The sequence below is a fragment of the Sabethes cyaneus genome, chromosome 3 (assembly GCF_943734655.1).
Source record: "Sabethes cyaneus chromosome 3, idSabCyanKW18_F2, whole genome shotgun sequence".
NCBI classification, from domain to species: Eukaryota; Metazoa; Arthropoda; class Insecta; order Diptera; family Culicidae; genus Sabethes; species Sabethes cyaneus.
The window spans coordinates 248,352,055-248,368,806 of NC_071355.1; the positions used below are offsets into that span (position 1 = coordinate 248,352,055).

At 39.6% G+C, this 16,752-nt stretch overlaps 1 protein-coding gene across 3 annotated transcripts in view; it reads right to left on the reverse strand.

Moving 5' to 3' along the window:
- The window catches only part of LOC128741437 (disintegrin and metalloproteinase domain-containing protein 10), a 131,780-nt gene that overhangs the window by 15,389 nt on the left and 99,639 nt on the right, over positions 1-16,752 (reverse strand). For all 3 annotated transcript variants that reach the window (XM_053837252.1, XM_053837254.1, XM_053837253.1), the window contains exons 4-6: positions 14,137-14,330; positions 13,775-14,066; positions 1,438-2,078 (exon numbers count right to left, since the gene is read on the reverse strand). In XM_053837252.1, the coding sequence (XP_053693227.1) occupies positions 1,438-2,078; positions 13,775-14,066; positions 14,137-14,330 (1,127 nt within the window). The remainder of the gene's footprint in view (positions 1-1,437; positions 2,079-13,774; positions 14,067-14,136; positions 14,331-16,752) is intronic.

Here is a 16,752-nt window from a genome sequence, read left to right on the forward strand (position 1 = left end):
TAGTCAACTTATTCGGAATCTGCACTGATAAAACACCAAATCGCACTTTTATCCCCATCGCACTTTTACCCCTCCTTACTCTATATCAGCATATCCTAAATGGGGGTTCGTGAACCCCCTGGGTTCACCAAAAATTAAGGTTGGGAACCGCTGCTCTATATGATTTATGGCAAACTACATTATGGGATTCGTGCGTATGACAACCATCTGTATGGCTACCGTATTTACGGCTAAGCGGGTGTCGTAGAGGTATTGCATTGTACTTTTGCATCGAGAAAATTAGGGTAAAATGCCATTCATTTGAAACAACTAATAAATTAAAATAAACTTTCTTATGGCGAAAATATATGCTCCTGGTATTCTAGGTAGCCAACATCTTCTGGAATAATCCGATCCTGATGTAGTATCGCTAATGTACCCCAAGGCAGTAACCTAAGACCATAGCTGTTTTCGCTATTTATCAACGAATTTGCAATTTTTCTACCACTTGCCCTCTCACTTGCACTTATTTGGCTAATGATGCCAAAATATTCCAATTGATTAAAGGAAATTCCGAATGTATTCACAGTCTCCACAGTCTAGTTTACATATCCGAAAATGAAAATTCGAGACTTTCTGAAGAGGGCAACCTAGTTACATCGCAAATTGAAACCAATCCGCATTTGACCAAAATTACAGAACACAAGCCGCAGCGCATTCATCAGTTTGTTTCTGTGCTATTACCCATAAATATTAATAGTAGAATTCAATTTGCAAAAAGTTCTTCTTTTCTTTAATTTCAGGTTTCGTATTCTACTAAGACGCTCCAAAAACTGTAGTACAATAAGTTGTAGATTACCTAATCACCCGAAAACCGCGTAGCAATTTATATGGACTATCACAGTCGAATGCATTTGGCATTGATTGGAAACGCGACGAAAATTATCTAAATAAAGGGCGACCAGAATAGCGCAATCATTCCATTTCAGTACATTCTCATAATAGAGTCCTGGACAGAACATTTTTTAAAGCTAGATGTAATTAAATAAACATAGATTCACTGCGAAAAAGTTTCATTGAAATGGAAATTGTTTGTTATGGCTTCACCGAACTACCACGAATAATGATAGCGAATCGAAATAAATCAATAATTTTTCTTCATTCAAAATCAACACTGCAACGACTGTGAATGTTTTGTTTTGGTTATTGTTCATTTCGCGCATATCCCTGTCCAGTTGAAATTACCCACATATCCACCCATCCCAAGCTGCGGTTAGCATTTCAAAAAACGGACGACCCAACCGGACTGCTGGCAACTACTGAGCCTGATCAAATCCGATTTCGATATAGTGCTGGCAAAAATTCCCCACAAAAACAGAACAATTTGCATGCAAAACAGCGGTTCCCGGAGTGGTCGGTCACCAGCACCCAAAGCTACTGGTCGAAAACAATACTCACATCAGCAATGCTATCCCGGATGTGTCTCCAAATCAGCGGATCCGTCTGGATGTACAGCGAGCAGGTGTTTTTGTTCTCCTCCTTCATCCGGATGGCGCGTCTGACCCGCTCGTGGGACCGCTGGTGCCACTCCCGGTCATCAGGACTCTCGTCAGCCGCCCGCCAGTTAGCGGCCTTGGAGTACTTCTCGTGAGCGAATTTGAACTCGTACCCGGTTTCGATCCGGTTCGGACTACTGCTGCTGCTGCTGCTACTATCGCCGTTACCATCACTGGCTTTGTTATAATTAGTATTCACATTATCTTTAGAATTAATTTTACGGTAATTATTATTATAGTGCTGGCTACTGCCGATGCTGCTACTACCGCTATCGTTAACGTTATTATAGTTTGGCTGAGTTGATGATTTTTGGAATAAATCCCGCTCTACTGAATTATTCACACTATTATCGCCGGCGCTGCGCCGCCGGGCAGACTCTGCTTCATCCCGGCTGGCAGCGGTCGCGGCGTCCTTCTGCCGCTGCTCCGTCTCATCTGCTTCCTCGTCGTCCTGCTGTTCTGCACTGTCGTCCAAGGCAGAGTTTTGGATTCGGTCCATCCAGGCGGACACTTCATCGTTGATACCGCAGCCCGAGGGATGACCTGCAACGAAAAGTGAGACAGAGAAGAGAGGGAGTTAAGAACGTGAACACTTTGTGACGGGAAAAATCTGCTGAGCTCGTTGCTCTACAGTCGGAAGCTTTTCCCGACAATGGGTTTTAAAATAGAATGAATTTTTGATTGAGTGATGATGCAGCTTTTGGGGTGGTATTTAAACCTTGAACAGACTTAGTTAGTTTAGTTAATTGCTAGGTAAGGTTAAACGATTAAACACCACCAGCTGGGTAAATGTAAAGGTTTCCGATAGCTGTAAGCTATCGCTGGATATAGGAACGATTTCCATTGCAATCTAGGCCAAGCAAACCGTCGCTTCCGTTGCGACATCCTTCGAATAATAATCTAATCAATGGAATACCATTCATACATAAAATCATAAGCACACGGCCACTGCTGAGCTTCTGTACCGACCGGACTGCATTTTGCATTCCCGTGAGCAAAATTCCTAAACGAAAACTGCACCATTCGCGAAACTGCGGTTTGACACTAATCCATATTCAAATCGTTCCGTAACGACAGTCTAGGCGCTATTGGCTGTTCCCGGTGCACGGCATTGGCATGGCACGGCACGGATTGCGAACCGTGTCCGGTCGGTTGCCCCAAAAATAACGGAACCTTCCTGCTGCCAAATGAATGCTGCCGGAGCCCTTCTAAACCGTTCGCCGGTTGGTATAGATTGGTTCTCGCCGAGAGCCAATTTGAAAGCGAAGCGATTTTCATCTATTTCGATTGCAAATCGTATCAAGTAATCGACAGGTCAATTCACTATGGAAATCATATTCCGAGTATATACAGGAAAGCCCTAGTTAACTAGGTACGGAGGAGGAATGATATTTACATATGAGTTTGTGGGTGGATTTTGTGGAAAAAAAAAACGTTTTTCGTGCTGGGTAATTTCCAGCAGCATTGTAACGAATGTCTTGCAATAAAGTTACCCACTTTATGAAAAGCGTTACCCACGCGCAAATATATCAATAAACTTCCTGACCCCAGACTGGAACATAATGGAAGGTAATCGAAAGCGTTTGAGCAGATGATAACGAGTAAATACATAACGTAGATGAAGAAAGTTAAAAGTGGTCCCAAATTACCGCCCTGCGGAACATTAGACTTCTGATAGCCGTCGTATCGGTACAAAAATCTTCAGGTATGATGGACCGTCCGTAAGTACTCTGTATCGCAACAGCCAGCGCTGTCCTGTTTTTTTTGTGCGCCGATTTTGCTCATTCAAATGTACCACCTCAGCCAAGCCAAATTTAAAAAAAAATATATAAGGGGCAATTATTGAGCTAATTATTGTCTACAAAGTTGCTAAATTAATGCTCTATCTTTTGTATTTCATGGCACATTTCCAAATCACACCCGTTTATGCACAAAGAGCGCTCTATGTGCAGCACTAAATGTAAACCGGGAATGCATTGTAAATACAATAGACAGAGCAGTATTCAATTAAGCCTTTTTGTAGAAAATAACAGGCTCTATAAGTGCCCTATTCAAAACTTTGCCAATTTTTCCTTGACTGAGGTGGTACGGACAAATATGTAAAAGCAGAACAAAGAGCAGGACAGACCTGTATCTTAGTGTACTGTAAAAATAAATTGAATCTTGAATTGAATTGAATTGAATTGAATTATAAGATTCGTAACCATCGTAAGCGTTATGTCTATCGTCGAAGCTAATGCAAATTACCTTCAGGTACACTGCAGTGAACGCTTAGATTCATGGCTAGCACACATTTTGTTTTATGGATAAACTTGGGACAAATTTTAAAGAACGTCCGTAACGGCGAGAGTCACATTGTGATCTCTGACAGGGCGATTCAAACAATTCATTTGCGGTACAAATGTACATATAAAATAAGAAACATTTATTGTTAATTTGCTCTCAAATTATATTTTGTGGAGAATTTGCTGTGAGAAAGTCTGTTAATCGGATATAACGATATCACCATCACATTCGTTACAAAAATAAAACTACCAAAAATTACTTCTATGCCACCACGAACACTTTGGTAGAACACTAAGCCGCTTGTTATGCACAGAAGTCCGTAAAAGTCCGTTCGAAGTCCGAAGTGAAAAAGTCCGTAAATTCAGAAATTCTCGTAAAAAAAACATGTAAATTGTAAAATTCGCGTAGTAGTCACGTAAATCCTAAAATTAACGTAAAAACCGCGTAAATTTCTGAATTCGCACAGCCAAGTAGCGTAAATAGCCAATAGCGCAGAAAAAAACGTAAAAATTCCAAAATTCCATTCCATTTGTGTTGAAAAACTATGTAAATCCAAAAACTAGTGTGAATCTTCTACCTTTCTATATATGGGGCCTATTCTGTAAGTCACGTCGAGTGTCACTTTGCTCGACTAGTCGACTTTTGGTATTATGTAAGTCACACGCGACCCGATTTTGTCGAGTAACTCGACTGAGTCCACCGCCAAAAAGCTAGTGACTAAGCGGTTAGCAAGTGACGCCTGAGCTAGCTTTGTTTTGGTCGTGCATTGAGCCGCAACGCTGCCCGTTCTTCTTGCACTCGACACTCGACAGTGACTGAGTCGAGCCGAGTTGCTCGACGTGACTTACAGAATAGGGCCCATAAAAGGCTTTTCTGTAACCAAAAAAAAAAACATAAAAGGCTTGTCTGTAACCAAAACCAGGTCTCTGACAGAACGTCATAAGAGGTTTATCTAGGCTAACTAAAAACAAGCCTCTGACCGAACGTCATGCTTCCGTAGCAATGGGTTTTATTCTCAGTCACCTCACTCGTCGACTGGTGGACTACTCGATTACTCAACTGGTCGACTAGACTACTCGACTGGACTGCTCGACTGAATTGCTCGACTGGACTGTTCGATTCGACTTCTCGATTCAGCTGCTAGATTGGACTGCTGGACTGAACAGCTCGAGTGCACTACTCGACTCAACTGTTGAGCTACTCGACTCGACTAGTTAACTCTACGACTTTACTTAATTGCTAAACTTAAACACTCAAGCCGGCTGTTCGACTAAACTGCTCGACTAAGCTGTTCGACTTTACTGCTCGACTAGACTACTCGATTTAAGTACTCGACTCAACTGCTCGATTCAACCGTTTGACTTGACTGGTCGATTCCATAGCTCGACTCAACTGCTTGACTCAACTGCTTGACTGAACAGTTTGATTCAACTTGACTCGACTGCTCGAATTGCCTGCTCGACTGAATTGGTCAACTGAACTGCCTGACTAAATTGATCGATTCCGTGGCTCGACTTAAGTGCTTTACTCGATTGCTCGTCGCTCGATTGAATCGGTACGCGACAGAAAATGGACGGTTCAGAACCACTCACATAAACGAGCCATTTTGTCCAACTATAGAATCAGCACATTTGGAAGCATTCGTTTATGTTCCCGATATTCAAATTCAAGAGTGGAGAAGTGCCAGAAACTATTGTGGCATTAGGACCAGTTTGCCCGCCGCCTCCGGAATAATCGCACAGGATGGTAGGGTAAAGAACTAGTTTTAAGCAGTCTAAGCGGGTCACTGATTTTTTTACCTTATTACAAGCGATGTGGTTGACTAAGTGGGGGATATCAGCATACCAATCTTCTTGCTATCTTTAGTTCTTCAAGCTGTTACCATTGGAAGACACTATTGTTGAGCTAAACTTTTGATTTTTCGCTTTAAAAGTTGGAGCGGCGGAACTAATTTTGAACACACCGAACCCATTTTCACCCGCAATGTGCTTTTTTAAGGAATCCTGAAATCTGAATTTTTTTACGTCCCCTTAAAAAATCCCTCGAACTTTTCCCCCTATTCAGTAAGTTCGCGTTCCTATCCGCGACCTACTAATCGGCATCTGATGCGTAATCGGCATAGCGTATCGGCATAGATGCGTAAAATGCCATCTGTCTAAATTGTTTATCGGGGCATACACTCACCGCACCGTTCGGCAAACGGTATTCGTCGTCTCTTTTATTCTCTGGTGTTCTTATGGGTAACTGCGAGTTTGACGTCTCACTCGCTGTTCATAAGGATTGGTGGGAGAACAAAAGAGGTAAACATATAGTAGTACAAACGATCCGAGTACAAACGATCAGAACAGTGTTGTCAAAGCAAATAACATTGAAACACATCGTTGCTTTATTAAATCACTGAGAAAATCTTCGAAAATTATTGAAAAAGCTGTCTTTTGTGTTGTTTTTAATAAAGAAAAATTAATTATGAACATACATTTCTCTTGAAAGTATTGAACCACGTTTTCACCATAGGAGGTTTCAGGTAATTTCAAACTTAAAATTCTTATTTCCAGAACCGAAACAGTGTCTTGGCAACACGATAGTTCATCAGTTGTGCTGCAGCTGCTGCTAGTGGTGAACAGGTTCAGTCAATTCAGAATTTGTTTTCAGTTTTGTTAGAAAATAATAAAACTTTTGGCTAGTGCCAAAGCCTTAGATAATAAAAAAAAGAGAGTGAATAATATGGTATGTGACAATTGAGTGCTTGACTTTCAGAGTGGTTGTAATCAGTGCTGAAAATTTGATGAATTCGTTAGTAGCGAGGTGGCGATTGCTAAAGAGCAGCTGAAAAATCTACGTTTTTGGACAACAATTTTTAATTCATCATATTTCTTGTCGGAAACCCAGTAAATTGTGTTTGTGTGAATCAAATGTATGGTTAAGTGATTCGTGAAGATGATCCTATCAAAAGATTTTGAAAATATGAATAAAAAGTGCATTTTCGGATCATTTATGTTCAACTGATTAAAATAGGTAACACTGCTTAACTCGTTCCTTAATCTATAATTCGTAGCACTAAGCATTACATTAGAAATCGCTTTTGGAGTTATGACAACTGGCTGTTTCGCAACAGTTTATCACATGGTTACGTTCGTATTTGTGCGGCAGAGTCTCGCAAGCGAAACCTGACTCGAAGGTATCTTCCTCGTTCACGAATCAATCTGGTGTGCCGCAAGGCAGTAACTTAGGACCACTTTTATACATTTTATTTTCCTTAACGACGTTACTTCTGTCCTTGTAAGAGGCTGCAGACTGGCTTAAGCTGACGTTTTTAATATCTACTTAACGATTCGTTGCATCGAGGATTGTCAACGCCTTCGACTTCTCTTGGAAACATTAGTAAAGTGGCGCAAAGTGAATAAGTTGACGATCAACGTAAACGCGAGGTTAAGACGTTCCACCTAATCAAATCTTTTATAGTTTTCGACTACAAAATTTACGGTACTGAAGAGGGTTAAGCATGTGAATTACCTTTGTGTGATTCTCGATCCGAAACGGCCTTTCGTTCGTCACCGTACAATGATAAATTCATCTCAAAAACGACTCGTCAGTTGGGATTTATTGCAAAAATTGGGCGACAAAAAACGCCGTCATCACGGATAAAAATATAACAAAAATCAATTCAAAATCCACGAACATTTTGGTAGTACATAAGTGAATTTGAAGTGAGTCAATTTACTTTACGTTAAATGACCAGTTTCATATACTTTCTTCGGCAAATGACGGTACGCATAACAGCGTCAGTAAACGATGTTGATGTTGATCGAAACTTCTATTGTAATCTATTGTTCAAATTCAATTCTAGGGACGGTGAAAATTTAACTTGAGTCTGGTCAATTTTGAGATGTAGTAGCTTCGTTCATCTGCTGTAACGTCAACCATATTGAAATAAATCAAATAAAACGATCTATGACTCACGGTGTCGGCCCGGACGGTCCAGAGCTTATCTTCCAGTTGAAGCGGAGGGGTTCAAAGGCAAACCAAACACAACATTACAGCAAAATTTTGATTACCTACCTTATTCGCATTCAAGTCTCTTTTCATTTCGAGGAGAACCGTAATTAAATTTGTTCTACCGTAAAAATAAAAAAAACTCAAACCACCAGTCCAGCGAAGGAACTTCTCTGTGACGACGATGCCCCTAGATTGGATCTTCTCACTGAATAAAAAATGATGGATGATGATATCGTGGTCTGTGTAGCTCCGAGAGGAACAGACCAGTGCTACGTTCGCTGGTGACCTTACAGATCTCGGTCGCTTGATTCGGACGTCCTACGTTTTGGTCAGTCAGTTGTGTTCGTTGCTGTGGCCGTGTTTTTTGCCTCAGAAAAGAGAAAATGGGTCAGTTCAAGTCAGTACAGAGGGCCGGTCGTCGTTGTCAACGGCAGGGTAGCGAGCCCGAGCCAAAAGATGCAGCGCAATTTTAAACTGTAGGTAGGCCCTACAGGGAGAAAACTCGTTTCGCATGCAGACAGAGGCTCAACAGATGCTCTGACGCAAAACGGTTCTGCAGTTTCTTGCTTAATTAGCAATTTTCAAATTTTAATTCAAATGACTTTAATGACAGTCAGGTAGGTCCAACGTTTTCTCATTTTACTTTCCACGAAGATATTGCTTGTCTTATCACAAGTGCCCACCAAGGCCAAACCGTCGTTTCATCAGCCCAACAATGCTGTCAGTCACACTTTCTTTCGTTCATGAGCGGCGTGAGTGGAAAGTCATGTTTTTATGAATAGATATGCACCTCACAAAAAAAATTTAGAGCCAGGCTTCTGCGTCTGTTGATAAAGCACACCGGCCATACAAAATTAGTTACCTACTCTGAGGAGGAAGTGAACTTCGTTGATTTGCGCGTTTTATCTGTACCGAACAAGATCTGATTAGTGGTTGTGATTGCGATAAAATTTTCGAGCTGCAAAACAAAAACAACCCGCTTTGAGGTGAAAACATTGCGCTGGACTTGTGCCGAGAGGTAAAAGTTCGTAAATATATATAATACATATAATATGTGGCCGCATGCTGGCCGAATTACCACGGCCGCCACACCGCGGCGATCCGAAGTGAAAGGGAAAGCTACCGGTGAAGTACATTTATGCAATGTTTCGGTTCCGATTGAGTTGCTTTTTTTATTGAAAACATTTTAAACCTTTATTCAACCTGTAGAAAAAGACATGACACGTCGTAAAGATAAATCATTTTCTTTAGATTGAATCGTTTGCGTCGGTAATAATTGAGTAGGAGATTTATTGCCGACAGGTCGACATATTGATTGCTTTTATGATTCTATTATTTTTTTCAAAAGACTGATGAAGAAATTTCTAGTGTTTATTTTAACATAAATTCGAGTTGAAAAAAAAACCTATTTTTCATCGCCGTTTCAAAAATTTCCTCCAATCAAATTTCAAATTAAATCATGATGGACGAATCAAAGCTTAACAAGCGAAGCTTGAGCTTCGCTGAACGGAAAGTTTAACCCCCGTCAGATCTCCACCCAAATTCCTTCTTCATACATCAAAGAAGTCATTGTATCAGATATTAAAAAAAATCGTGACGGGTTTCTTTCAAGTACCTTTCTGCTCTAGAAGCCGGGTCCTATTTTTACTGCGTTAAATGAATTTCAAACCGAGAGAGGTCATTGCCTGGTCCATAGGCAAACCCGCCGAATCACCTTGCCCAATGTCATGCTGCCGAAAAGGAACCGGATTGTTAGTCAGTCGCACAGTGGCATGTTCCTCCTTTTCGGGTTCATTTATCTCGGCTTGCTTACTGGAACGCGCGCGTATGAGTCATGCTATTTGCATGAGATTTCAGTGGAAGTTTAACATTGTAGACGCTAATTTTGCTGGAATTATATCAGTTGCTTTCGCAATTTTGTAGCAATACTATCTATGTTTGGTGGGTTTCAGTCTCTCAAAATTTGCAAAATACAGATAAATTTTGTGAAAGATTAAACGAGATAAGAAAAGCTTTTTAAAAGAAATAACTGATAAATCACAAGTATTGTAAAAATGAGAACTCTTTTTGGGAAGAGTAAATGCCTAGTGTGAAAAATGTAAAATTAGATGAACTAGAAAATTATGATATTAGGCTAAAAATATTGACTAAGCGAAGGTGATATGCGAGCGTGTCACAGCTTCCTATCTGAATCAAAATTGAGTAAAAGTGGTCGAACCATCCTTGTCTGTTAGCATCGTTTATTAGCAAAAAACTATAATCATTGACACGCGATAGAGCCATAAACGAGTATATAAAAAGAAAAAACACACCCGGTGGTGATTAATCACGAGACTTGCCGGAGCGACTATCGGCAACGCACTGCTTGTTTCTATCGCACTGAACGAGTAGACCGAGGTCTATCTTCTCGACGGTACGAGCAAAGAGTAACCATACAAAAATAATGTAAGTGTGTCGTGCGTATATGTAATGGTTGAATCAGGAGAATAAAACAAAAATAGGTATTAGAGTACGTAATATAACGGACGGCAGCAGTTTAGTGAATAAAACATTCGGGTACCAACCGAAAGAGTGTGGATGCGAGCTTCACCTTCATTTTGGGTCTTTATCGAAATTTTCTAGTTCATCCAATTAATCATGCTTTGCATCAAACACTTCCTCCGTTTCTAGTATAATCATTGGAAGAAAATCACAAGCTTTCAGTTGTCAAAACGAAAAGATATTTCTTCGAATTACTTAGGTAACTTTCTTCAGAAAAGGCAAAAATTATATTATTTTTGAATTAAAAATATCAAAAAATATCAACAAACAATAATAGAATTCAATCCAAACTGGGTTTTGTTGAAAAAAGGGATTGACCATATCGATCGAGGAAAAATAGAAGGAAGAAGCGGCTTGGAACCTTTAATTTTTAACCAAAAACCAACAATGAAATTTGGTTCAAATCAGATAAGATCAATAAAACGTATGAACTTTTCCTCGGTAACTTTACGTGGAATGACCCAGCTGCAAATCCCAACTAACAATTTTAAGTTTTATTACGTTCCTCTAGCGATTTTCATGACCAATTTAATAAAACCGCTAAAAAAACTATACAACTGCCTTCCGACCAAGGGCTGAAGTAATTTTATCACGCTCTGCTGAAAGCAACAATTAAACTGATTATGCTTTTTGCTGTTTGACAGCCACCACTATAATTTAATGAAGCTTTTCGCTACAAATCTATAAAGCATACAGCTCGCTGGTTCAAAACTTTGTTAACTTGAAAATACATCCGTGAGCAGAAATGTCAAAGTTGTCCTGATCGATTTGGTTTAGAGCGACCATAATAAAACATGCCATAGAAAATTAATAAATTTTTAGCAGTCGCTACTTTGGTTTGCAGCATATGCGCATTAAATTTTATCATGCATATTGATATGCAACGCGCCATCGCAATTTGGCAATTTTTAAAAACTGGTTGTTTTAATTAAATGAATAACGGGTGACAACTAAAATTTTGGAATTTTTTTGAGGCCCCTATACTCCACAACAAACGAGCTCAGAGAGAAATGAGAGTATGTGTGTGTTTTATCTCTCTTTCTTCTTTTGTCAATATTTTTTGTTTGGTTTATACTTGCCGTGTTTTACTTAAAATGACTTCGAAACAAGAAGCATTTCGAGAGCGCGTTGTACACTTCTACGAACTGCCACAGAAATCTCGCCAAAAAGTATACGGTACAAGGTACAACATTTAAAAAGCGAATTTGTTGCGGCTTCGACTGTTTGCCATATCCTAAGATGCCCTACAACTATTCGCAAGCAAGGTAGTGGAAGACTAGCCAAAATTATGGACGCACAAGCACATCGTTCTCTTTCTCGTTTCTTCAACAACAAGGCCTCTGGTTTGGCTATCAATTAAGATGCAGCAGACGAATGTTCCAAAAAACTTTTGATCCCGCTTCTACAACAACATCAAACTGAGTTCCTTGGTGTACAAAAATAACTGGAGAACCACAAATTGCAAAAAGTTGATTGGTAGAATCAAGAGATGCATTCGCAAAGTTGACATGACGGCCGTACAACGCTCCTGTTTCGACGACAAACGAAAGCTTCGCCGAATAGCCGAATACGGACCGTTTTCAAATGTTCGGCAAATTACTGGATTTTTTTTTCCAATACGGATATGATTACTTTGTTACTGTGTAAAGCTGACACAGTCGCTGGATAAAGGCTTGTCTGTTTGAATGGCTGATTCAGATCAGGTTCAGTCGACCTTCATGAATCACACTCGACAGTTACTGATTCGTGTCGAATTGCTCGATTCGACTCATATAATAGGGTCCGCAATTTGCCGTTAAACAAAAGGTTCTTTTACGTTCCTCGAGCCATTTCCACTCTTATAACATTACTGGCCATGTACACTTTGATCTTTGCAGACGTTTTTCAGCTTATGTGTCTTCAGAAAAGTTTCATGAATTAATATTTTGTATCTTCTTTTGATATTGCAAAAAATACGCTTGCAAAAAATAACTTTTTGTGGGAACTAGATAGCAAGCTTGTGTCTTCAGTAAAGTTGTATGACTAAGATTTTTATTAAACTTTGTCGAAGATACCAAGTGTCTACATCATATGGTTTGCGAGATATAAAAGTCTTTCTGTAGAGACCACTTCAAAATCACTTTTGCACCTACCCAAAACCTCTTCCAATAGGTTTGATATGTTACAGAAACCCATTGATATAATTGAAATACGTAATTTTCTAGAGGAATTAAATATCGCATGTTGTTTTATTTGCTTCAAAAGTCGATTTCAAGTGAAAATTTTACCATTTTTACGAGTAGTTTTTTCTCTAAATAGACACCTTCTGGCAGCTATAAGTTGGCACCATTTGAACCGCCATAGTATTATAGTATAAACGTCAGGCTATCAGAAATTTTGTCCTGAGACTTTTGCAAAACTCTTTCGACGGGATCAACAAGAGTCTAAAAATATCTTTCGTTATTGCATTTCTGTTCAGAAATCAAAATACTTAAATAATCACAATTGTCACCATAATTCATTACTGTCGATATACCTTGAACACTTTCATGATGCTTTTCTCTAAAACGTTTTAGACTCCTATTACGACACTCTTGAGGTTCTTCCAAAAGGAACTAAAATTTATTTATCGGTCAAACGTTGTCTGTCAATATATTTAACAATTATCAAATAGTTCAATTGAATCTTTCCTGAAAGGAGCATGACGACAACCCCACTTCAAAAATGGGTATTCAACAGCTGACAGTATATGATAATATTTCATTATACTGAATCAACTAGAGCAATACTCAACCAGAAGTAATGTGATTTACTATAATTTAAACGTACCATAGAAGAAAGTAAGTTTCACAGTTTCTAAAAATCGTATTGCTTTGCAGTCAAAAACAAGGAATTTAATTAAATGTTAAAGAGAAAGTCTCGCAAAATTTAAATTAAGGACTGCTTCGCAGTCTAACAGGCAAATTTTCTTGCATTTAGCTAGAGCTTTCAACTCAATAGTCATTTTTCATTTGCTTACTCCAGCATCTAGTGCGCGCACAGAAAATAAAATAAAACCTGTCTGGTCTGGTGAGTCCGCCAGTACCAACCGAAACCAAGTACTTACTGCTCTGGCCGACAACATTGCCACAATTTGTTATGTCTCGTTGCCCCCGTACACTTTTTGCTGCGCTTGTTTCGGTATTATGCAATCTTTTAAAACGCTCTTTTCGAAGAAGTCGAAGAGTCGCTGTAGACAAACCAGTCCGCTAGTCAACCAACCATTCATTCAGCTTTCGGTCAGTCGCAATGCATTGTATTAAGGGTAACGAGAGGAAAAAAAGCCGCCAAGAAATTCCGCCTACAACAGCGAACAACCGGCAACCGGCGCGGCAACGATAATAATTGCTCGCTAATAGGCCGACCAAGATGCTATGGTGCAAAAATATCAAACTCACCTTTCCTTCGGTGCCGGTACGGGTCGTCCACGTGCTTCTCGTTGTAGATGACCGAGTGGAACGGTTTGTCGTGGTCGTCCACGTGGTGCAACGGGTGCGTGTCCGGGTTGGTGCTGTTGCGAAAGTAGTGCTTCGCCCGTTCGACATAGTAGCTGTCCTTGGCAGTTATCAGCTTGCCCTCGAACACACCGTCGATGATGGAACCGAACACGTGGCTCTCGGGATCACCCAGGACTTCGCCCCGGTAGAGGTGGGAGGTGTCCGCCTCGATTGGACCACTGTCGGTGAGAATCTGGGAAAAAAAAATTCCGTTGATTAGATAATGTTGGAAACCTTTGAAGAGGGAAGGAAACTCAACTCACTTCTAACTTATCGCTAAATGTACTGAGATCTCGTCTTAGCCTAATATTAAAATCTCTTCCGTGCGCCTTAAACCTAAGATGTACATGGTGATCTTTGGTGACCGATCGTTTCGCTCGACTGTGACTAGCATGCAGATGTTTGTGGTCGTAGCTAAGTGTTTCGTAGTGGGATATGTATTCGTTGAGGGGACGTTCTGAAAAAAAAACAAAAAAAAAACACTCGTTAGTACGTTTTGATAGATTTTTCAATTGGATAGGAAAATTTGAGGCGAGCTCTCTTCTTTCGAATGGCGTGGGTAAAGTTAACGAACCTTGTTTCGTTTTGGAACAGATGCAATGCTAGAAAATCGATTCACTGAACGTGCTGGTGTTTCAATTAATAGCTGTCAATATTCATACATAGCAAAATCTAATTCAATTACAAATGATGCAGTAATCAAATTTTGTCTGTCTAAATGTGTGCAGGCAAAACTGTTCGAAGAGCAGAAACTGCACGTCTAATTTCCGGCACAAATGGTAGAACAACGCTTTGCTTGACCACCATGAAAGAGCTCGAAATAGACAGGGCAGCTTTTAGAGATTTATACAGAGGCCCGAAATGGACGCAGTAGATGAGCAACATACAGGATGGATGCACCGTCACAGAATTGGCCTTGTGAAACGAGAAAATACACAACACAAACGTATGAGTGTTTATTTAAAATTATTTCTAATGAGTCAGGATTTTAGGAAGGATAGCTCGATGAACAATTACTTGTCCTGTCCTATTGTTGCCTGCAAATTATTCGTATTTTCAAACCCACTCGACAGTGAGCCATTTCCATCGAGGTATAGGAATTTTGAAGAAAGGTATTATGACTTGACACTCGGAAATACTGATAAACTTTAACTTTAACTGATTTAACTTACACTGAACATGAGAGCGGTATCGTTTTAAGACAGCAAGAAAAGTAAAGGGCCTAGGTTGCTACCCTGAGGAACACCCTGATTTGGACAACCACCAGAAATCAATCTGCGCAAATCTATACGATTCCACCGTACAAGTATGAATCGGTCTATTGAATAAATTCGAAATAAGTAAAATCGTAAAATTTTCTGCAATGGTGTTCTACGTGAGGAAATTTTTCAAAATTATCGTACAGGGGCCAAAGGGTGTCAGAATTTCATTTCGAATTTCTAATTCTTGGAAAATTTTTAAAACATTTTTTTTCTTATTTGCCCATTCCTTACCCTTTAATAACAAAAGTTTCACGATAGTGTTGTATTTGGTTCTGGAGCTACGGCCAAAATTCTAAGGGCCGGTAATGTACCATTGTTAAGGATTAATTTTCCGGTCATCATTAATATCACCAACTACAATTGAAACACAACCAGATAAATCCAACTGTTTCGTACTTTTTGGTAGTAATGTTAAATTACTGCTGGTTCAAATCCAAAACTTGAAAAGTAGCGTGCAAGTGGACACTATTTATACTGATTTGAAAGCAACATTTGATCGTGTCGAACCTTTAAACTAAAGTTGAACATTTTGATGCTTCAATACATATTACTGAGTGAGCAAAAATCTTTTCATTGACCGCTCATTCTGTGGTGAAGTAGGCAAAGTATCGATTTAAACAGCTTCGTTGGTCTGATGTTCCTCAGGGGAGTAACCTAGAACCACCGCTGTTTTCCCTATATTTCATGATTTCTGCTTCATTATTCTGCCTGGCTTTAATCCTACTGACAATCTGAAATTAATTTTTGCTGTACAAACTATGATGGACTATGCATTGAATTGCAACGCTTGCTGGGCTCTTTCTGGTGCTTGCCTTATTTCACACGTAAGAAAAAACCAACGCTATGCGACTCTAATGTCGTCAAATACATTTTTTCGGCAACAAAACCTTATTGCCATAAGGCCCACTTACCAAAAATTCAAAACTATAAAGCGTTGGGAAAATGGTACATCAAAAGCCAAACGGTTGCTTGAGTTGCTCGCCCTTTTAAATTACAATCCAACAAAAAGTGGACGTCATAAAAGAACCTCAAACGAGAAAATAAAAATAAAGGTACATCTTTTAACTGTTCATACCGTTAATCTGGAAAAGTGCGCACTTTTAATCCAATGAATTTAACCTTTTCCGGCATTTGAATAAATTGCGCGCTACCTTTTTCGACCATCCATTCCGGACCATGGCTGTGGAGCCAGCCATCACGATGGAAAAAAGGAAAAAAAAACGTTCAAATTATGCATGTGTTTTATTGTTTGTTGTACTTGCTTTTTGGTGTTCAGTTTCGCGCTTCTCCCGTTGGGATGGTGATTTAATTTGAGTCTCCCCGGCCTCCTCAGAAGGATAAGGATGGTAAATGAAAATGAAATTGTAAATTATATATGTGCCACTAGCGTTTGCTGTTCTGTTCTCGTCGCAACGAAACTACAGGACTAGCAGAGCTAGCAATTTTCAACATGAAACAAATCTGCACTATAATTTGGTTGTGTCCAATGCTTGCTGAAATGTTTTAAGTACTATAATAGTTTAGGCAAAACTTTGCATAACAAATTAATTTTTAAGACTCTCGCGGAAAAAAAATGTTGGGAATCTTCACCACGAATTGAGAAATAAAGTTAAACCC